Raw genomic sequence first — 23028 nt, forward strand, 5'->3', positions numbered from 1 at the left:
GGCCGCTGCGTGCCCGCCCTCCCTCTCCAGGGGCCCCCGCCCTGGCTGCCCGGCGCCCTCCGCTTCCCGCCTCCTTTCGGGCACCCACCGGTCCAGTCCACTGCCCAGCCTGCCTCCTGATCCCAGTGGGTCCTACCCATTAGCTCCGTTCCCAGCCCCGCATTCGGCTCCACCCGGTCACCCCGGAATCCCCCGCAGTTCACACACACTGAACGCCCCTCGCAGGCTGCCCACTAGCCAGCACGGACCCACCCTCTGTAATGCCAGGCTTCTTCCCCCGCAGCGCATCTCCCGTCTCATGCTCTGACCACCTAGCGCCACAGCCTCCCAAAGCGTCCCCATTGCTCCTCCTTCAGAACACAGCAGCAGCTCCTTAATTTTCTGGCATCGTAAACGCCTTTGAAATGTGAATGGTCGTCCTCCGCCCCAGAAAATGCACAGTGCGGGACCAGAACAACTGTGTGTGTGTGGGGGGGGGGGGCAGTGAGGGCAGATCCAGTCCAGTGGGCCCATTTGGTTTTTCACTGAGAACACACAAATATCCTGTGTTTTCCCATATATATCACCCTGTCTCCTTTTCTCCCTTTCCCTTCTTCCCAGACTTCATCACCAGCCCCAAGTGTTTCTAGTTCTTCACCCTCCTGCTTCTAGGACCAGGTATCCCTTAAAAAAGCCAGAGGGGCCGAACCTCAGTTCCCGCAATGGGCCAAGTGGAATTTGAGCTGGCCTGCGCCACTCTGAAGCAGTTGAAGGGCCCTGTGAGTGACCAGGAGAAGCTGGTGGTGTACAGCTTCTACAAACAGGCCACCAAGGGCGACTGCGACATCCCTGCCCCGCCTGACACAGACGTGAAAGCCAAGGCCAAGTGGGAGGCGTGGAATGAGAAAAAAGGGATGACCAAGTTGGACGCCATGAGGATCTACGTGACTAAAGTAGAAGAACTGAAGAAAAAGGAAAATGGTCAAGGAGGACAAAGAGTCAAACAATGAAGTAGCAGGGCTCCTCTGGTAGGGAAATGGGCTTCTTAAAAGACCTTGAAGACTGAAATGTCCCGAAACCGTGGCTACCGTAGCTGAGACATCAATAAATCTTTTAAAAACTGCACGAAAGTGCACGTCTGCTGTTCAAACAGCAATGAACTCAAAGTGACTGTGAGAGTACCGGGGAGCTGACCGAAACGTATTACGAGCATCTCTCCTCTAGAGAAAGTTCCATCAAATCTGGCCTTGGGTAGGACTCTAAGTTTTCCCAGCCTTCCTATGTTCAGATCATATGTAGATATTTGACAGCAGTAGAGGGGTGGCAGAGAATCAGGCTAGGAAAATGCCCAAGGTTTGAAGTCCGTGACAGAGGCTCTGCTTCTGGGGGAGGAGGGAAGGAGAGGAGGCCCAGGCGCCTTATCTCGTCAGGGGCTGTCCATTCACTATTAACCCAGCATTATGGAGGGGAAGAGGTGTTGTCTTCCAAAAAGCTGGTCAAGTCCTACTACCAAAAGCCCCTACTGGAACACAGGCCTGATGAAGTTCATGTGTTGAGAAAAGACAGACTTGTAGCAAGTAACTGTTGCATCACAACACAGCAGTTGAGAAACTGGAGCAGATGGATTCAAAATCCCACCTCTGAAACACTCATCAAGGCCTAGTGACCAAAATTTTCTTGGGACTACTGTGTAGCTAATCCTGGTTTCTACTTGGGGATGTTTGTGGGACAATATGTACATGCATGTATATGGGATTTGTTTCAGGAGCAAAACAAATCCTCTGACCCATGCAAGAGCCAGAGTGCCTGAGCTCAGCTTCCGCTCCTTAGTATTGATATCATGGCGGCATCAATGCACAACATTGCACTGGGATATGGAGGTTAAACGATATTAGAGACATTTTGAAGCAAAAGGTCTGTTGTGGTATGGGATTCCCCAATGTTTTTCCTTAATTAAAAAAAATGTTTTGGGGGCTAGGGTTATCCATTGGGGACTAGCTTTAGCTCTTCAGGCCTCGCTCCATTCCTTGGGGCTAAGCTAGGCTCTTAGGGGCTAGACTCTGACCTTCTGGACTGGGCTCCATCCTTTGGCACTAGGCTAGGCCATTTGGAACTAGGTTGGGCTCCTTCTGGCTAGGCTTGGCTCTTTGGGGTTAGCTCAGCTTTTGCAGGCTACACTCAGCGCTTCAGGAGTAGGCTGGGCTCTTTGGAGCTAGGCTTGGCTTTTCCAGACGAGGCTAGACTCTTTGGGGCCAGGCTTGGCTCTTAGGAACTAGGGTCAACCCTTTAGGACTAGCTTCAGCGCTTAGGGTGAGGCTCGGCCCTTTGGAGCTATGTTTGGCTCTTAGAAACTAGGGTCATAAAGAAAAACACACACTATTTTCATACTTCATGACATTAGGTTAGCTCCAGTTCATGAAGGGCTATTAAACAACAGAAGCAACAACCATAAAGGCCTCAGAGGAAACCAAACCTCACCAGGTATCTTTGAGACCTTCTGTTCACATATTTGCAGGAAGTTGCTATAGACTAAGTACATTACTTAAGAATGATGTATACCCATGCCCAGCCGGTGTGGCTTAGTGGTTGAGCATTGTCCTGTGAACCAGGAGGTCACGGTTCGATTCCCGGTCAGGGCATATGCCCGGGTTGTGGGCTCGATCCCCAGTGTGGGGCCTGCAGGAGGCAGCCAATCGATAATCCTCTCTAATCACTGATGTTTCTCTCTCTCCCTCTCCTTTCCTCTCTGAAATCAATAATAAAGAGATAATATGCAAATTGACCCTCATAAGATGGCTGCCTACGACCAGGTCAGCAGGGGGGTTAGTGAGGGACGACCAAACGACTGAACAGAAGGCTGCGTGGGGCGACCAGGCTGGCAGGGGGAGGAGGGGCAGTTGGAGGCAACCAGGCCAGCAGTGGGGGGGGCAGTAAGGGGTGACCAGCAGGCAGGCAGGTGAGCAATTAGGAGCCAGTGGTCCAGGATTGTGAGAGGGATGTCCCAGATTAGAGAGGGTGCAGGCTGGGCTGAGGGGACCCCCCCCTCGTGCACAAATTTTGTGCACTGGGCCTCCACACTAACAAAAGAGAAACATGTAAATTGGTGTCACTCTGCTATGCCCACCAGCCAATAAGGATGAGTATGCAAATTCAACCAACAAAGATGGCAGTTAATTTGCATATGCAGGCACGGAGCGAAGACTGACAACGACTAAAGACTGAAGACGACTGAAAACTAAAGAGGCTTGGCTTCTCCGCTGTGGCTGGAGTGAAGGCCTGGGTCCCGGGTGCCGGAGGAAAACCGGTGCCGGCAGCCAGGGGAAGGAAGGCCTATTACTTAAGAATGAAGTATACCCATGCCCAGCCGGTGTGGCTTAGTGGTTGAGCATTATCCTGTGAATCATGAATCTCTTCATGCAATGGGCCTCTAGTATATATATAATTGATTTAAAAATTTTTTCCTCTTACTAGTAAGTGTACAACTATGCATGATGTAAGTTAATGCTGTTTATCTACTTGGGATATTTTAGCTTTATGATATCAGCCCTGATATCATAAAAGAGGGATCTAGTATTGGTTAGTCATTCAATACTTACATAAACCACTTATTTTACCATAAGAAACTTAGAAGTAGCCTAATACACTGGGGAAAGTAGAGTTTCATAAGAACAGTATTACTAGAGATACACATCAAGATTTACTTAAAAAATTAATTATCTAATAGAAAAATCTGAGAAGTAACAAATCATAGTCTAAAAAACACAGAGGCTTATTTGATTATTCAAAATTCATACAATAATTTCCCCATGTATAAGCAAAAACAGTGAACCAATTGTCTAGAGGGGGAACATATCTAACTTGGTTTGCTTTGAAACTCACGATTGCTTCCATAAAACAGAGAATTTGAGTGCAAAGTTCTGTGAAGCCAGAAAAGGATTTTTTTCTCTCGGTGAAGGTAAGATCACCCTATAAGAAGAACTGAAATTCACCCTGAAATTTCCATACCCAACCCTGCCAGCAAGGGAGAACAGCAGAGGCTATGATTTACAAGTAATCCTATATAATAAAAGCCTAATATGCAAATTGTACCGAGTGGTTGTTCGATTGGGAGAGACCGGGAGTTCGATTGCTCGCTATGATGTGCACTGACCACCAGGGGGCGGCGTGGAACACAGTGGGCATCGGTGACATGGCGCTGGCACTGGGAGGCAGTGAAGGCGCTGCCAGCCTGATGAGCCCTGACGGGAGCAGGACCGTGGCAACATGATGGAGCAGGTGAATGGGAAGCACCACTGGATAGGGCAATCGGCAGGGGTCCGATTGCCCCGCCGATTGCTCTGCAGATGGCAACCAGCGGCGGTGGCAGGGGGCGGGGCCGCTGCCCAGCTCCCAAGTGCTGAAGGAGCTGGGCAGCAGGCCCTGCCCCAATTGATCACCCCACAGGTGGGATGGTGGAGCAGGTGAGGGGGCAGCACCAGGCCAAGGATGCCAGGTGGGGATGCAGGGCTATAAGGCTGGGGGTGCGAGCTGGGGCCCAATCTCCACAGGCCACCCTGAGGGACACCACCTGTGCATGAATTCGTGTACTGTGCCTCTAGTTGAATATATATTATTCTGGAACTGGTATCCTCTGAGTCAATCCTTTCCAATATTATCAATTTCTTTCCTGAAATTTGAACATGCCCACCACTTTATTTTTTAAAATATATTTTTGATTTCAGAGAGGAAGGGAGAGGGAGAGAGAGATAGAACATCAATGATTACAGAGAATCGTTGATCAGCTGCCTCCTGCACATCCCCTACTGGGGATTGAGCCAACAACCTGGGCAGGTGCCCTGACTGGGAATTGAACCTTGCCTCCTGGTTCATAGGTTGACGGTTAACCACTGAGTTACTCCAACTGGGCATGCCCACCACTTTATTGATTTCAGAGAGGAAGAAGGAGGAAGAGAGAGAAAGAGAGAGAGAAAGAGAGAGAGAGAGAGAGAGAGAGGCATCAATGTTGAGAGAGAATCACTAATTGGCTGCCTCCTGCATGCCCCCCACTGGGGATCCAGCCTGCAACCTGGACATATGCCCTTGACCGGAATCGAACCCGGGACCCTTCAGTCCGCAGGCCGATGCTCTATCCACTGAGCCAAACCGGCTTGGGCTGCTCACCACTTTATTTATTTTTATTGTATTTATTTTTTAAATATTTTTATTTCTTTCAGAGAGGAAGGGAGAGTGAGAGAGAGATAGAAACAACGATGAGAGAGAATCATTGATTGGCTGCCTCCACTGGGGATGGAGCCCGCAACCAAGGCATGTACTCTTGACCAGAATTGAACCCAAGATCCCTCAGTCCGCAGGCCGATGCTCTATCCAGTGAGTCAAACCAGCTAAAGCTGCTCACCACTTTAAATAATGAATCTTACAGGTTGGTATAATAGCTTGATTTTAGAAGTATATCTTCAAAAAGCATTTAATAATAAATGTACCCAATATAATTAATGTTTCCAGTAATTAAAATGTGTTTGTTCTACAGAACCAAACAGAAAATTACAAGAAAACATTAAAAAAAATTTTTTTCAGGCTAAAGAAATCATCTAATCCATTTTAAAGAAATTTAATGTGTTCTCTTTTTGTAAAGATTTTTAAAAATTATATAAGGAAACTAGCACAGAGCCAGGTGTGTAGCTACACAACACATTAGATCAGCGGTTCTCAACCTGTGGGTTGCAACCCTGTTGGGGGTCGAACGACCCTTTCACAGGGGTCGCCTAAGACCATCGGAAAATACATATATAATTACATATTGTTTTTGTGTTAATCACTCTGCTTTCATTATGTTCAATTTGTAACAATGAAATTGGGGGTCACCACAACATGAGGAACTGTATTAAAGGGTCGCGACATTAGGAAGGTTGAGAACCACTGCATTAGATCCCTCTGTTTTCTCTGGCTACTCAAAATTTTAAAGCAAGGAATGTGGGGGTGTTAATTAAATCTTTTGGTTTAAGGAACAAAATTTATTTTGCCAATAAGTGTTTTCATAAAATCCACATGCTTATTAAAATTCCTTCCATCCATCCCCAACCAAGGGTAATGTCCCATATAGCTGCCCCAGACTGACAATAAAAGGATTTATACCTAAAACATAAAAACATATCAGAGCTTTCAAAGGTTAAAAATACACAAATCTTCACCACCCAGCTTCCTCGCCTATACAGGGAACAATCAAGTTGTGAGAGCATTAATTATGAATGGACACATCAAACTTCGCAGGTGATAGACAGGAATCATAAATGCTTGTTCCACGTGATATCTTCTATTAACGTTTAATTCGTTTAGCAAACCATTCATCACTTTTATCTGCTGCCATTGCCTATAGAAACAGAATTAGAATATATTTTCTAAGTCCATAAAACAACATATAGTTCACTTTGTACCTCATTGCATTGTCCATAATCAAGAAATTAACAATTGAAAAGTGTTATGTTTAATTTGACAGAGGATGCTGATGAATACCGAGCAATTGCTTGTGGATTTTCACTTTGTAAAGTTCCTGCAGCCAGGAAGTATGGCTCATTGACTAGACAGCAAGGGTCCAGCACACCAGACCGTACCAAAGGGTCATGTACCAATATTACACTCTTTGTGACTTATTAGCTAATTAGAGGCCCAGTGCACAAATACGTGCATGGATGGCGTCCCTTGGCCTGGTTGGCGATTAAGGCCTATGGAAGGGAGGGCGGGGGAAGAGGAGCCAGCCAGCAGGGGTAGGGGCCGTGGGAGGTTGGCCATGGGAGCACACTGACCACCTGGGGGAAGCTCCTGCATTGAGCGTCTGCCCCCTGGTGGTCAGTGGGTGTCAAAGCGACTGGTCACTTAGGGAGCAGAGTAGAAATAGAGGAGGAAAAAGAACTGGTTGTAAAGCCTTAAAGATCTCTGTTCAAGCCCTTGCCCTGACACTGAATGTATAATATTGGGTGACAGTATTTTTGAACCTCGGTTTCTTCATCTGAAAGAGGAGTAGGAACTAGAAATTAGGAAGTCAGAGAAATGATGATGGCTAAAGCTCAGAGCAGAAGTAGTAGTAGGTAATGTCTACTCAGAGAAGAGAGAGAAAGTAGAACGAGAATAAAGATAGCAAAGTGGGATCATGGGTAAAATCATTTTAGGATCAGATAGAGAGAGAGGTGCCTGTGCCTGAGGAGAAGCTGTCAGAGAGATGGGAAGATGGCAGGATCTCTAACACCAAAGGAGAAGAGAGCTCAAAAGAGGAGGAAGCTGGCCAGTGATATGAAAGAGCAAGGAGAGAGTCTAGCAAATTTGCCAACAGACAGGTTGCCTGAGAATCCATTTTCCTTTACGGTAAAATTTATAAGTGCTACATTTTCTACACATTTTCTACTTTAATTAACATTAATTGAGTGTCTGTTATTACGTCAGTAATTTAGCAGGCTCTATAAATCACAAAACAATTCTATGAGGTGGATAATCTTATTTTCTCAAATTTTTAGATAAGAAAACTTAAGTTTAGAGACTTTAAGTAAATTGCTTGAGGTCAGCCATCATCATTTCTCTGACTTCCTAATTTCTAGTTGCTTGAGGTCAGCCATATTGTTATTAAGTGACAGAACCAGGAAAGATTGATTCATTCCTTTAATCATGAATAGGGTATTCACTGAGTGCATACTACATACCAAGGATGTTAGATGCTGGGGTACAACAATGAACAATTGCTTGGATGCTGCTAAAGAACTGTTTGAAGAGGATAGAAAAGGAGCTGAATTAGGCAGGATGGAAGTCACTGATGAGATCAAAATGCACATTTCACTGAGTGACAGGAGTCAGTGTAGTACAGACTGAAGTGTGAATGGGAGGTGAGAAGTACAAGTAGCGTATAGGCAGATTAAAAGAAAACCAGGAGAAGTTATATAGGGTAAATAAAATATTTTCCAGAGATGGAAGGTACTGGAGCTTGAGAACAATTCACTAAAAAGGAAGAGACTGAATCTATAGAAGGAGAAGAGATGACCAAAAGAGCTAAGAAGGTGAGAGGGGATGGTGTCCAGGCATTTCCATTCACTGAGCAGGATAATCCTGATACAGCAGAAGTGGTTCCCGAAGGCAGCCTGAGGTAGTGGGAAGGCACAAAAGCTGCACCCAGATAAGAGTCACATGGTGGCAATGAAGACAGTTCCTGGTTCAAAAGTCATCCCAAAGCAAAAGAATATGGTTCTGATAGTAAGAATGGTCCCTGTGGCTTTGGCCTTTCCCCACACACTTAATGCCACCTCCCTTGGGCTATTATCCTATAAATTAGAAATGACACTCACGTCTTCCAACAATTGGTTTCCTGTTGGATCCATCTTAGAAAGTTTTCGAAATGCTTCATCCCCCACAAAGCAAATTTCATGTCCATCCTATACCAAAAAAGAAAAAAGAATTCTGGCAAACAGACACCTCGGAAGAAAGCCTTGGTACAGCCCGTCCCCTTCCTGAGTAATACTTACCGGGTCGGCCAGAATGACCACTTGCACTGTTGCTTTCCCGGGGGTATCCAGACTCACCAGGGGAGTCAGAATCTTCTGCTTCTCCCTTTTCATCAAGTCTTCTAAGTCAGGCAGCTTGAGGAAAACACAAACAAAAAGTGAGCTAGGGATACCGCACCACTATTAGGCCATGGTCCTTGTTGACCCTAGAGCAGTGGTTCTCAACCTTCCTAATGCCACGACCCTTTAATACAGTTCCTCATGTTGTGGTGACCCCCAACCATAAAATTATTTTCGTTGCTACTTCATAACTGTAATTTTGCTACTGTTATGAATCGTAATGTAAATATCTGATATGCAGGATGTATTTTCATTGTTACAAATTGAACATAATTAAAGCATAGTGATTAATCACAAAAACAATAAATATATATGTGTTTTCCAATGGTCTTAGGTGACCCCCGGGAAAGGGTTGTTCGACCCCCAATGGGGTCGCGACCCACAGGTTGAGAACCGCTACCCTAGAGGAATATCAAATCAACCAGAAAAAACCCAGGAGTCACTCGTCTGATTTTTGTTATCTCAGCTGCTTGAGGCAACCGTTGAAGCCACGATCAGAATGAACCTAAAGAATGGGAGGCCCAAGGTTCTCAGCAGTTGAACTAATTATCACAGAACTTAAATAAAAGATCTGGTACCAAACATTACCTCTTTCTGGGGACAAGAAAAGGCAATTCTTCCAAAAGCTGCTGCATGATCAACTGCACCCTGGATGCCCTGTAGCTCCAGCTTACACTGAAAAGAAGAAAGTAGGTTTGGTTTATTTTTCAGAACAGGTTGTGTGGCAAAAAAAACATTCACAGTACTAAAGGAATAAAGTAAAAATGAAGTCTCCCTCCTACTCTCACTCCAGAGGCAACCAGTCAGCAGTTTCCTATGTATATTTCTAGACACACAGCATCTTTTCTTTTTACACAAATGGTAGCATAATTTACACATTAATTCTGTTCCTTGTTTTTCTCCCATTAATGTTAACATATCAGCACATAAGGAATCACCTCAGTCTTTTTCGATAGCTGCATAGTAATCCAGCCTATGGATGAACCATAAATTATTGAACTATTCTGCTGATCCATAGGACAATTATATTATTTCTTATATTTTGCTATTATAAACAATGCTGCAACAGATAACCTTGTACACAGTTCTTTGTGAACATGTCTGATGAGTATGTAAAATAAATTCCCAGTAATATGAAAGAGCAAGGAGAGAATCTAGCAAATTTTCAACTGAGAGGTTGCCTGAGAGTCTATTTTCTTTTATTGTAAATAAAGGAATAGACCTACTGGGTCAAAGTGCAAGGACTAAATCATGCTCAAATGCTGGGTTATTTTTTAAAAGAAAAAGATAAAAATACCTATCATTACAGCATTAAATCTTGTCTATATCTCTTCTGATTCAGCAATTCCACTTCGAAAAAATATATCCCCAAATATCTAGGTGGTGATGTTATCAGCAATTTTTTTCTTTTCTTTTTATGTTTCTATATAAATATTAAATCACTATGAAGAAATTAAGGGAATAACCTTCATGTTAACCTCATTTATAAGCCAAACTCAAAGTAATAGATTATTTCTCTCCAAGATCACTCACCTGGTTATCAGCATAGCCAAGCAAAGCCCTTTGCTTCTCTTCATTTTTTTCATAAACTTTCATGCCCAGTAGATTAGACCAGTAGTTCAAGGACTTCTGAAGATCAGACACTGCTAGAGTTACTTTTAATACAGGATCTGTAGGGTAATAAAACAGCAGGAATGGATAGGTCAGTGTAATGGAGTAGAACAGAAAGACCAAAGGGGGCTCAAGTATATATAAGAATTTAGTTTATTATAAAAAAGGGATTTTAAGTCAGCATGAAAGGCACATTATTCAAAGACTGGCTTCTCATTTAGTGGGGAAAAGTTACACCTTTAAACTAAATGGCAGAATGCATTCCTTATGGGTTAAAGGATTAGGTTTAACGAATGAAACCATAAAAATACTATAATAAATAATATCAGGTGATTATTTATACAATTTTGGAAGAAAGACTTTTCTTTAAAACCTGACACAAGATACAAAAACCATGAAGGAAAAATTGCTAAGTTAATTACATGAAATAGAAAATTCCTAGACAACAAAAGCAAAAAAAAAGAAAAAAAGAATTATAATCAAAATGAAAGAGTAAACAAGTAGGAAACATTTTTTTTCTAAAATATAAGACAAAAAGTCCTTATTAGTTAAGTAATCTTTAAACATTAATAGGAAAAAGATGAATATCCTAGAAAAATAGGAATAAGGCACAGAACTAGCATGGTCAATGAACATATGAAAAAATATACAACCTCACAAATAATCAAAGAAATGAGAATCCAAATAAAACACTGTTATCTAATTGGCAAATATTTTTAAAAGTTCGCAGCACAGACTGTGATAGTGCAGGAGGGAAATCACAATCATTTAATACTGGGAGAGTGTAAACTAGTTCATTTCTGGGGAACAATTTGACAGAATATATCCAAAGCCTAAAAAATATACAGGGCTTTTAAAAGAACAACCCCATTTCAGCAATTAAAGAAGTAATTGTGGCCTAGCTAGTGTGGTTCAGACATTGAGTGTTGACCTATGACCCAGGTCACGGTTTGATTCCCAGTCAGGGCACATGCCTGGGTTTCGGGCTCGTTCCCCAGTGGGGGGGGGGGGGGGGGGGCATTCAGGAGGCAGCTGATCAATGATTCTCTTTCATAATTGAGGTTTCTGTCTCTCTCCCTGTCCCTTCTTCTCTGAAATCAATAAAAATTAAAAACATAAAGAACTGTGTATGTATGAAGGGCTTTCATCACAAAGGCATCCATCATAGTGTTCCTCATAACAAGGAAACACTAGGGAAAACATAAATATCCAACAATAGAGAACTGTTTATCTTCCTATGATGCAATACAATGGAATTTTTACAATGAAATATGAATAAAGATAGACATATTTAATTATATATTTTTTAACTTTTTTGTTGTTGTTGACACTAGGACAGATGTCTCCATTCCCCACCTCCATGCAGCCCCCACACCCCTTTCCCTCTAGCCATCACCACACTGTTGTCCAGGTCTATGGGTTATGCATATATTTATTTATTTTTAGTTTTTTTTACATTTATTTATTTTTAAATAAAAGACTGGCAAGCTATACTCTAAAATGTTAAAATCTATTTTGTTTTGCAAAAAGAGCAAAAGTTATATTAAAACACCATATTGGAAACTTTTATATTATAAAGTGACTTTCTCCAGAGCTGTTCCAAGTCTACATCTGCCTATGATAAATTCAATACATTGTCCTTCCGTTTCACTGCCTTGCTCTGGTTTGCTAGAATTGCAATGCCACGACCCAAGGCAAGGTGTTTCTCACAGGTCTCTCTGCCTGGCAGACTGTTTTAGTTTTCCCATTCGTTGAGAAATCAACAGATTCCAGCTGACTCCGAAGGGAAGCAGGGGCAGGAATGGTAAATTAGTGGGTGAAACTACAGATAAGTAAGTGATTCAAAGGAAGGGTGGACACAGCTAGACTGATACATTTACTATTTTACCCATCAGAAGTTAATGCCCTGAAGGCTCTATCATTCTCAAGGACAAACACATCTTAAGATTGTAGGCTTGCCATTATCTTATATATTGAAACATCAAGATTAGGGAAATGTACAGAGAAATAAGTGACAGAAGTTGAGTTTTAAAGTTAGTATGTAAAGCGACAATCACCTATCAACAAAAATCATCATAGAAATCCCTTAAGTCACTAGTGAAGTACAGAAATACCATCTCAGTACGTCCCACCTCCCACAATGGAACACGTCACTTTCTTCTGCTGAGCTCCAGATGAAAAGCAAGTAGCATTCAACACAACAATCAGACTCAGTGTGAGGAGGTTCTGGGACTTGAGGCAGACCAGTGGAGGAAAGAGAAATGTCCCCCATCTCAGGTCCATTTAGGGCATGTATTCACTGAGTGAAATGACAGGCAGAATTGCCCTCGCTACTCACCAGTATTTTTTTCTTTTGGCAGAGCAGGTGGCAGACTTTGTAGGAATGAAATACACACATGAGGATGATGTCTGGGTCATAAATGAATAAATGAAGCACTTCATGCAGTTTCTTTCCTGCTGCTCCCTGTGGCGGTCAGTGTGGGGGTGGCTCCTCACTTCCACCCCTCCCTGACTCACTGAGTACCAGCACTATAGTTAGCAAAACTGACCTTAGCTGGAGAATATGACTAACTGGTCTAAGGATAATCCTGTTTCTGCTACCAGTGATTTGTGAATAAAATCTAAGGAAGCCCAGCCAGAGTGGCTAAGTGGTTGGGTCGACCTATGAACCAGGAGGTCACGGTTTGATTCTTGGTCATGCCCAGGTTTCGGGCTCAATCCCCGGTGTGGGGTATGCAGGAGATAGCCGATCAATGATTCTCATCATTGATGTTTCTATCTCTCTCCCTCTCTCCCTTCCTCTCTGAAATCAATAAAAATATTTTTTTTAAAATCTGACAAGGAAGTTTGCTGAAAGATTCTAGAAAAGTTTGGTCTGCTCTTAAAAGAGAGCAGCAGCGGTCTCTCCCTCTCCTACCAGGAGAGAACGTAGGAGCCTGTAGCTGTAACTGCTACTGGCAGCCACCCTACCACAAGGAGGGGAACTGGCTCTGGGGCCAAGAGAATGGAGAGAGAGAAAATTTGGGTTCTCATTGCCTTTTTTTTTTTTTATTGATTGATTTTTTACAGAGAGGAAGGGAGAGGGATAGAGTTAGAAACATCGATGAGAGAGAAACACCGATCAGCTGCCTCCTGCACAATCCTTACTGGGGATGTGCCCGCAACCAAGGTATATGCCCCTGACCAGAATTGAACCTGGTACCCTTCAGTCCGCAGGCTGACTCTCTACCCCAGGAGGGCGCAAACTTTTTGACTCAATGGGTCCACAATGGGTTCTTAAACTGGACCGGAGGGCCGGAACAAAAGCATGGATGGAGTGTTTGTGTGAACTAATATAAATTCAAAGTAAACATCATTACATAAAAGGGTACGGTCTTTTTTTTTTTTAGTTTTATTCATTTCAAACGGGCCGGATCCGGCCCGAGGGCCGTAGTTTGCCCACGGCTGCTCTACCCACTGAGCCAAACCGTTAGGGCTCATTACCATTTCTGAGCTGCTGAATCAATGAATGCTGAAATCTTCCCTACCTATAGAATGCTGGCTTTGTGAGCTAAAATAAATTTCTTATTGTTAAAGCTAGTTTGAATTGGGTTTTGTTTTTTGCAGCTGAAAGTATCTTAAATAGCTACATTACCAGTAGAACCAGTCCCGATCCCCTATAAAGAGCTCATGTAAGAATATAACTTTTCAGAGAACAAATAACAACACTGGCTTGAGAAAGACATGTCATGTTAATATAGAAAGACTTCACAGGAGAAAGAAATCCAGCTCCCTCCTTTAGACAGAAAGATGCCTTTAGACAGAGGCCTTTATAAATTACCTGACTGAGGTGGACTTTGATTCCGCAGATAGAACTTATATCCTCCTGGGGCCTCAGTTTCAAAAACACCGTCTGCAATTTCAGTGAGTGGCCACTTCAGCTTCCTGGCATTGCTCACAGCCTGGCTAGAAGCGACTGTGATACCCTAGGACAAACAACAATATCATCCAAGTGTCGAATCACAAGAGACCTTTTATAATGAGACAAAACCCATCACCTTCTTATTGTGGATAAAAAAGAGGGTATGTACAAGTCCAGTGACTGAAAGTAACCTCACAGGATGATCTGATCATAAATTTCTAACTGGGCAAGTCATGGTGGGGAGTCACACCCCAGGCCTACATCATTTTTAAAAATATGTATTTTTATTAATTTCAGAGAGGAAGGAAGAGGGAGAGAGAGAGAGAAACATCAATGATGAAAGAGAATCATTGATTGGCTGCCTCCTGCACACCCCACACTGGGGACGGAGCCAACAACCAGGGCATACGCCCTGACTAGGAATTGACCATGATCACCTGGTTCATAGGTGGACACTCAACCACTGAGCCACACCGGCCGGGCCAGCTTACTTCTTCAGCCTCAACTCTACCCACTCCCTTCTTCACGCACTAAGCTGCAGTCAGACTGTGCTACTCATAGTTCTGAGTGACACCGTCTCTCTCCTCTCTGGGTGAGCACATGCTGAGGACACTCATCTCACCCTCCCATCCCAACTCCACTCACCTGGCTCAGAGGTCACCTCTGCAAAGCTTTTCCTAAACTCTCACTCTCCAGGAATAGGCTGGGAATTACTCCTATGTGTTCCCACATCCCCCAGCTCATATCCCAATTTAGCACTTATCACACTGTATTCTTGTCTCTTTACTTGTTTCCCCCACCAAGCAGGAAGCTCCTTGGGCCAGGGACTATGCTTTACCCTCTATTGCATCCTTAGGACCTAACAAGGTATAAGGCACAATAAATATCTGTTAATGAATAAGTTAGAGAGACATGAAGAGTGAAAAATAGAAAAACAAATGTATTAATATGTTGAATCTGAACAGTCCTTTTATTTATAAAACACTTTCATAGACATTTGATTTTCATAAAAACTTCCTTCTAGATAGCATTGTTATTTTAATGAGTTAACAGCATTAATGAGATCAAATGACCAAAATAACATCTAGCATGAGGTTGATTTGCTCAGTAGATTCTGAATGAAAATTAGTTACTCCCGCCGTAGCCGGTTTGGCTCAGTGGATAGAGCGTCAGCCTGCAGACTGAAGGGTCTCGGGTTCGATTCCGGTCAAGGGCATGTACCTTGGTTGCGGGCACATCCCCGGTGGGGGGTGTGCAGGAGGCAGCTGATCGATGTTTCTCTCTCATCGATGTTTCTAGCTCTCTATCCCTCTCCCTTCCTCTCTGTAAAAAACCAATAAAACATATTAAAAAAAAAAATTAGTTACTACTATCTTGCTATGTTTTGGTCCCAGTGGCATTCTATTTAGCACATAGTAACTGCTCAATAAATGGTGGTTACTATTACTGTAAGTGCATAATAACTTGAATTCCTGAATGAATGAATGTATTCTCTTTATCCTCAAAACCTTTTCAGATTTTTCCCTGACTGGGATTGGCTGTAATAGCCCAGACCAGTATTAATAGTCCACTATAGAGAAAATATTTCTCTGAATGGTGATCAGGACCTGACCAGACCAATGACTGTGGCCCTTTACCTCTTGAGGTTCACTCATTCCTCTAGAGGTGTTTTTTCTCCTTCAAAGCTGTCTCTAAGTCTTGAGTTTGATTCCAAACTGCAGGGAGAACACATTTCATCCTGAAGCCAGGGTTATCCAAGTGGTTTTGTTTTAAATAGAAATCATAAAACTAATCATTAAACTACACCCACAGGCCATTAATTCATCAGTCATCATAACCTAAGCTGCATAAGTGATCTCAACCACTGGCATTGCTCAATGGTTAGAGCGTCAGCCTGCACACCAAAGGGTCTTGGGTTTGATTCCGTCAAGAGCATGTACCTGGCCGAAACCGGTTTGGCTCGGTGGATAGAGCATCGGCCTGCGGACTGAGGGGTCCCAGGTTCGATTCTGGTCAAGGGCATGTACCTGGGTTGCGGGCACATCCCCAGTGGGAGGTGTGCAGGAGGCAGCTGATCGATGTTTCTCTCTCATCGATGTTTCTAGCTCTCTATCTCTCTCCCTTCCTCTCTGTAAAAAATCAATAAAATATATTAAAAAAAAAAAAAAAAAAGAGCATGTACCTGGGTTGTGGGTTCGCTCCCTACCCTGGGTCAGTGCATGCAGGAGGCAACCAATGGATGTATTTCTCTCCTATTAATGTTTCTCTCTCTGCGTCCCTCCCTGCCTCCCTTTCACTCTCTCTGAAAAAGCAATGGAAAAAATATTCTCAGGTGAGGATTAACAACAAAAAAGGTATAGCCGAAAGTCTAGAACAAAATGATATTTACCTTAAAGTCATTGCCAAGCTTGTAGTTTTTGATGCCATAATTGTAAGTCAGTTCTGCAACAAAATGATCATCCTCAGGTCCAAATCCCACCATTGTTTTACTCCATTTCCCATCATAAGGCCTAGAAAAATAGAAGCAAATGAACCCAGTGACCTTAGACAAAATCTGTCTCAGGCCTCCCTCAAAGAACTATTGGGACAGAGGGTGGGCACGTCCCTTCAGGTCCTCTAAGTACCCATGAGGATGAGATGACCTCAGCTGGTGCTAAGAGCAACTGAGAACAGTGCTCATGGGCCCCATCACCAAAGGCTCTGAAGACCACCCGTTTAGCACTTACTTGAGGAAGAGATTCATCTACCTTCTCCTTAAAGGAGGGGACAGAATCTTATAAAGGCTGACCTTAATTTATTTTTTTAGATTTCCTTCAATAAGCCACCAAAACTTGGGATTTTCACTTGCCCTGGCTACTAAGCTTAAGAGATACTTGATAAGACATTGTTTCACCCACAGCACATAAATATTTATTTGTGTTCTTGAAGTTACCCAATTTACTGCCTCCTTAATTTTCTCCTCTGCCTTATACTCACTTTGAGAAACTGCTTTCTGTTCTCCAGGGGTATTCAGAGCCTAGAGGAAATTTTAAGAAAAAAGGTGTCATACCCATTACAGGTAGCTTTGCAGCCTTCTTCAAATTCCTCATGCCGCAGAACCTGGTAAGGGAATTAGAACAAACTGTCAAGTTTTACTAGTACTACATACAGCACACTAAGCACAAAACTAAAATAATCAAAACACAGACATTTTCATTTGTAAGCTTTACTTGTAAAACAATCAGAAGATGATAAGCTTTATATCTTTCTCAGGCTAGAAGTAGTAGAGGTGAGGAAGAACCAGAGCCAGGTAACCAAGCAAAGCTGTGAAATCTATTTAGACTGGGAAGCAGTGCTATATAGCTGTGTGTTTTTTAAGTGGCCTTCGGCATTAGCAAAGTCTGGTTTGGAATTCTATCACTTAGCAGTTGTGTAACTATAAGACTGTTGCTTAAGATTGGGGTCTTCAAATATTTTGTGAAAGTGGGTAATTTATTAAAGCACAGAACCTAGTACACAGTAGGTGTTAGTGTCTATTTTCCTTTTTGATTCTCACTGCTATTGCTCCAGTTCAAGTTTTCATCACTTCACTTATAGACTACTTATTGATCTCCTTCCTTAATACCACTGTGGACCAAAAAAAAAAAAAAAAGGGTGGGTGGATGGGGACTCTATAATAAATCTGACAAATCCAGTCAAGGTGATCTGATCACAAATTTCTACCTGGGCAGGCTATGGTGGGTAGTCCTGTCCCAGGCACATAACATCTTTAGTAAAATGTTTATCTTTGCCTTAAGCAAGCCCTGTCCATTTTTCTGTGCATCTAGGTTAACACACTTCTGAAATTCCTCTTTATTCTTTCATACCCTTCAGAAACATGACCACCCTGGAGAGCACATGCCTCGTTCGACATGCTTGCACCTTGCTTTCTCTCATCTTCAATGAATTCCAAATGTATAAGAGAAACTGCAAAACTGTCACTCTCTGCCCTAACCTGTTTGGCTCAGTGGATAGAGTGTCGACCTGCAGACTCAAGGGTCCCAAGTTCGATTCCGGTCAAGGGCATGTACCTTGGTTGTGGGCACATCCCCAGTAGGGGGTGTGCAGGAGGCAGCTGATCGATGTTTCTCTCTCATTGATGTTTCTAACTCTCTATCCCTCTCCCTTCCTCTCTGTAAAAAATCAATAAAATGTATTTTTTTAAAAAACTGTCACTCTCTGGAGCATTTGAGATCCTCCTTCCCAGCACTGTGTCAGTTTGGCTCAAATAAACTCTTTTTTAAAAAAAATGTTTTTATTGACTTCAAAGAGAGGAAGAGAGAGGGAGAGAAAATAATTCTGAGAAACTAATTGATAGGCTGCCTCCTGCACACCCACCATTGGGGACCGAACCTGTAACCTGGCATGTGCCCTGACCAGGAAACTTCTGGTGATCTCCTGGCTTATAGGTTGACAACCACTGAGCCAAGCTGGCTGGGCTCCAATAAACTTTTTTTTTTAAATAAATCTTTATTGTTCAATTACAGTTGTTCCTCTTCCCCCACCCCCCGTCCCCCATAGCTCCCCTTCACCGGGTTCCCGCTCCACCCCATGCCCTTACCCCGCCTCCCCATTGTCCTTGTCCATAGGTGTAAGATTTTTGTCCAATCTCTTCCTGTACTCCCTACACCCTTTTCCCCCTGAGAATTGTCAGTCCACTCCCTTTCTTTTTTTCTTTCTTTTTTTCAATATATTTTATTGATTTTTTACAGAGAGGAGGGAGAGGGATAGAGAATTAAAAACATCGATGAGAGAGAAACATCGATCAGCTGCCTCCTGCACACTCCCTACTGGGGATGTGCCCGCAACCAAGGTACATGCCCTTGACCGGAATCCAACCTGGGACCCTTGAGTCCGCAGGCTGACGCTCTATCCACTGAGCCAAACTGGTTAGGGCTCCACTCCCTTTCTATGCCACTGATTCTATTATATTCACCAGTTTATTCTATTCTTCAGATTTTTTATTCACTTGATTTTTAGATTCATTTGTTGATAGATATGTATTTGTTGTCACTTTGATGTTTATAATTTTTATCTTTACCTTTTTCTTCCTCTTCTTAGAGAATACCCTTTAGCATTTCATATAATACTGGTTTGGTGGTGATGAACTCCTTTAGCTTTTTCTTGTCTGTGAAGCTCTTTATCTGACCTTCAATTCTGAATGATAGCTTTGCTGGGTAGAGTAATCTTGGTTGAAGGTTCTTGCTATTCATCACTTTGTATATTTCTTGCCACTCCCTTCTGGACTGCATAGTTTCTGTAGAGAAGTCAGCTGACAGTCATATGGGTACTCCCTTGTAGGTAACTGTTTTTCTCTTGCTGCTTTTAAGATTCTCTCTTTGTCTTTTGCCCTTGGCATTTTAATTATGACGTTTCTTGGTGTAGTCCTCTTTAGATTCCCCTTGTTTGGGGTTCTCTGCGCTTCCTGGACTTGTAAGTCTATTACTTTCACCAGAGGGGAAGTTTTCTGCCATTATTTCTTCAAATAGGTTTTCAATATCTTGCTCTCTTCTTCTGGGACACCCATAACTTGGGTGTTGGTACGCTTGAAGTTGTCCCAGAGGCTCCTTACACTATCTTCATATTTTTGGATTCTTTTTTCTTTTCCGGTTGGGTTTTTTTTTTTTTTTTTGCTTCTTCGTATTTCAAATCTTTGACTTGATTCTTGGGATCCTCTCGTCTGCTGTTAGATCTCTGTATATTATTCTTTATTTCAGTCAGTGCATGCTTAATTTCTGATTGGTCCTTTTTCATATCCTTGAGGGTCTCACTAAATTTCTCAGAGGTTTCTAGAAGATTCTTGAGTAACCTTATAACTGTGGTTTTGAACTCTATATCCAGTATTTTGCTTTCCTCCATTTCTTTCATTTGTGACTTGTTTCTTTGTCTCTGCATTTTGGCTGCTTCCCTATGTTTGTTTCTATGTACTGGGTAGCTGCTAAGTCTCCTTGAGTTGATAGAGTGGCCTTGTGTGGTAGGTGTTCTATAGGGCCCAGTGGCTCAGCCTCCCCAGTCACCTGAGGTGGACACTCTTAGTGCACCCCTTTGTGGGATGTTTGCACAGTCTTGTTGTAGTTAACCCTTGATTGCTGTTGGTATCACTGAGAGGAATTGACCTCCAGGCCAACTGGCTTTGGTGACCAGCTGTGTCTACACTGGAAGATCTGTTGCACAGGAGACACCCTTATGGGGCAGGACTTGCTTCATAGGGCTTTGATGCTCACTGAGTCTGCCCCTTGAGTGTGTCTCTTGTGGATGTGAAGAGTTGTAATCCGTTATCATCTCCAAGGAGGTGCAAGGTCAGCCACTGTCTGGGGCCACCCAGCAGGAGCTACAGAGACATCTGCAGATTCCTCCTCTTTGTATGGAGTTTGGAAGTGCCCAGCTGTGACACAAGGCTGCTGCTGCTACCAGGTATTGGGCCTTTCTTTGGAATCTCTGGGGCTCTCTGACCCAGCTGCAGTTTGTTTTAGACGAAAGGACAGGCAATTCATATGCAAAAGCCAATGCGCACAGCTTGGGTGGGGTTTAAATTGGGTGGGGCAGGGTCTCTGGGAATCACCAGTTCAGAGCAAACAGCAATGGCTTCCCTGAACCGGAGAAGTCCCTGGTTCTCCGACCCGCGCAACCGTGCAGGAACAATGATTACTTCGAGCACCTCTAAGAGTAAGCCACCCTCACATTCCTGTCCCAATGCCAGACAGTCCAGTTTTTTCCCGTATGTGTCTGGGTCCCCTAGATTCTCGCCTGTAACTGGAATTCAGGGCAAGCGGGAGCTTGCATCTCCCTCCGGGTTTAAAGAACAGCACATCCAGGTGTCAGCATTTTCCGCGCCTCCGCACCTCTTACCAGTCTCAACGCGCTTTCTTCACCTTTCTAGTTATAGAATTTCCACTCAGCCAGCTTTCCCGCGGTTCTGGGTGGTAGTTGTTCTGCCATTTAGTTGTAATTTTGGTGTGGTTGTGAGAGGCAGCAAGTATAAGTGATTACCTATACCGTCATCTTCTCCCTCTCTCAAATAAACTCTTATAATAATAAAAATTCTCTACAAATTTGGACATTTCTTACATCGACAGCACCATAAATTAGGTCTCTAGACCTGGCTGGCATTGCTCACTGGTTAGAGTGTCACCCTGCACACCAAAGGGTCAAGGGTTCGATTCTGCATCAAGGGCACATACTTGGGTTACAGGTTCGATCCCCACCTCGGTCGGGGCACATGTGGGATGCAACCAATCGATGTGTCTCACATCAGTGTTTCTCTCTCTTTCTCCCCCTCCCTTCCACTCTCTCTGAAAAAGCAATAGAAAAAATGTCCTCAGGCATAAATGTCCTGGGGCATAAAGTCTAAATACTTAGCATAGAATTCAAGATACAATCGGAAGGAGTACCAACCTATTTGGGCTGATATCCTGTCTCCTCAACTTCAAATAAGTAATTGCATCTAAAGGCATGTAAAACTAGCCCTAGCTGGTTTGGCTCAATGGATAGAGCGTCAGCCTGCGGACTGAAGGGTCCCGGGTTCGATTGTGGCCAAGGACACATGCCTGGGTTGCGGCTCAGTCCCCAGTGGGGGGTGTGCAGGAGGCAGCCAATCAATGATTCTCTCTCATCATTGATGTTTCTGTCACTCTCTCCCTCTCCCTTCCTCTCTAAAGTCAATAAAATACATTTAAATAAATAAATAAATAAATAAAGGCATGTAAAACTAGTGGTGCTTCCCGAACATTCCTTATATCTGTACTGGCTCTTTAGTAAGGTACTACCCCCGTGGGGCCTGTGGAAGTCCTATCTTTAGACTTCAACTCAAATGCAAAGTCCCTGTGAATTATCTCTTGACCACTCCAGGATGGAGTTCAGTCTCTCCTTCTTGTGTAACAGTCGCTGACACTTTCACAATAAAGGACAGTTTGCAGTTTCCTACCACATCGAATTTCTACTTCCCTTACTGTTAGTTTTGCACAAATTCCCATCCTTGCCCCACCCCAAGCCAGGTTTAACTGAGGACAGATACACAGAGTCATTTTCATCTGCTCCCAAACCTCAACACAGTCCCGAGAAACTGGACAATATACTAGTACCTGCACCCCACGTCCTCTGCACGCTCTACATTAAACTGCACCTTGTACCTCTCAGGTCCTTGCTTATCAGGAGCTCCCCAGCGGCTTCCACCTGCGTGCCACCCAGTGACCCGCAGGAGCATAACTGCCCAGGGCTGCAGAGAGGTGCGGGATGTTGGAGAGGAACGGGGTTTGATTCACACTTACATCGGGGCTGTTGAGAGGAGAGTGGGCGCATCCACCCAGACCCCGAGAGTCCAAAGGAGAACACCCCAACCTCCCGGAGAGAAACGGAGCTCTGACTATGCGGACGATCTCAGCCGAAAGGCTCCACACCCGGAGACTGAGTGACCGTCAGCCGGAACTTGAGCTCTGCCTTTCCCACCAGGCGGGACGCTCCACAAGGTCCGGAGCGCAGTACACGTTTGTGAATGAATTTAAATGAAAGAACGTGTGTGAGCACGTCATCGGCAACAGATAAAATGCGAGGCCCCGTTCAAAGGCCATAACCCAAGCACGGCTTCCTGAGGCTGGAAACCCGACGGGGCTAATGGGAAGGCCGGGGCTAAGGTCGGACACCGAGCTGGGCTGACACCCGCGTCCCTCCTCTCGGACAGGTGAGCCTCAGCCTCCCGCGCTCCCCACGCCTCCCACGCCCCCCGCGCGCCAGCCCCTCTCGCCCGCGTCTGCACCTTCATGCCCAGGACATCACGAAAGAAACGCGCCGTCTGGAAGCGGTTTCCCACTTTGAAGACGAAGTGCAGAGCTCGGCGCGTCTCCATGACCAGCAGCGCCACACACCCGTCCCGCACACTGTGCCGCTCCGCTCGCAGAGCCGCTTCGCCCCCAGAGCCGCTCC

General features: G+C 44.0%; 3 protein-coding genes across 3 annotated transcripts in view; 1 reads left to right on the plus strand and 2 right to left on the minus strand.

Moving 5' to 3' along the window:
- The window catches only part of GEMIN4 (gem nuclear organelle associated protein 4), a 35246-nt gene extending 26724 nt beyond the window's left edge, over positions 1 to 8522 (minus strand). The window contains exons 1-2 of the mRNA XM_023762809.1: positions 8481 to 8522; positions 8304 to 8390 (exon numbers count right to left, since the gene is read on the minus strand). The gene's annotated coding sequence lies outside the window, so the exon portion shown is untranslated. The remainder of the gene's footprint in view (positions 1 to 8303; positions 8391 to 8480) is intronic.
- On the plus strand, positions 602 to 1104 carry LOC102421410 (diazepam-binding inhibitor-like 5). The gene has a single exon (XM_023762812.1). The coding sequence runs from the start codon at positions 702 to 704 to the stop codon at positions 987 to 989; it is 288 nt and encodes a 95-aa protein (XP_023618580.1). The 5' UTR covers positions 602 to 701; the 3' UTR covers positions 990 to 1104.
- GLOD4 (glyoxalase domain containing 4) lies at positions 5963 to 23026 on the minus strand. The gene is made up of 9 exons (XM_006099201.3): positions 22862 to 23026; positions 17141 to 17190; positions 16481 to 16601; positions 14011 to 14155; positions 10113 to 10249; positions 9168 to 9254; positions 8481 to 8594; positions 8304 to 8390; positions 5963 to 6346 (listed from the first exon to the last, which is right to left on the minus strand). The coding sequence occupies exons 1-9, from the start codon at positions 22949 to 22951 to the stop codon at positions 6293 to 6295; spliced, it is 885 nt and encodes a 294-aa protein (XP_006099263.1). The 5' UTR covers positions 22952 to 23026; the 3' UTR covers positions 5963 to 6292.
- Between the last annotated feature and the right edge of the window lie 2 nt (positions 23027 to 23028).

This window comes from Myotis lucifugus, unplaced genomic scaffold (genome assembly GCF_000147115.1).
Source record: "Myotis lucifugus unplaced genomic scaffold, Myoluc2.0 scaffold_262, whole genome shotgun sequence".
NCBI lineage: Eukaryota > Metazoa > Chordata > Mammalia > Chiroptera > Vespertilionidae > Myotis > Myotis lucifugus.

What these genes read in the sequence shown, in the direction of transcription:
- LOC102421410 (XM_023762812.1), top strand. Translation starts at nt 702, where the DNA reads ATGGGCCAAGTGGAATTTGAGCTGGCCTGCGCCACTCTGAAGCAGTTG.
- GLOD4 (XM_006099201.3), bottom strand. Translation starts at nt 22,951, where the DNA reads ATGGAGACGCGCCGAGCTCTGCACTTCGTCTTCAAAGTGGGAAACCGC. An exon ending in AGCTTGGCAATGACTTTAAG is followed by an intron (nt 14,156 to 16,480) that starts GTAAATATCATT and finishes TGTTTGTCCTAG; the next exon opens with GGTATCACAGTCGCTTCTAG. An exon ending in TGGTCATTCTGGCCGACCCG is followed by an intron (nt 8,391 to 8,480) that starts GTAAGTATTACT and finishes TTTTTGGTATAG; the next exon opens with GATGGACATGAAATTTGCTT.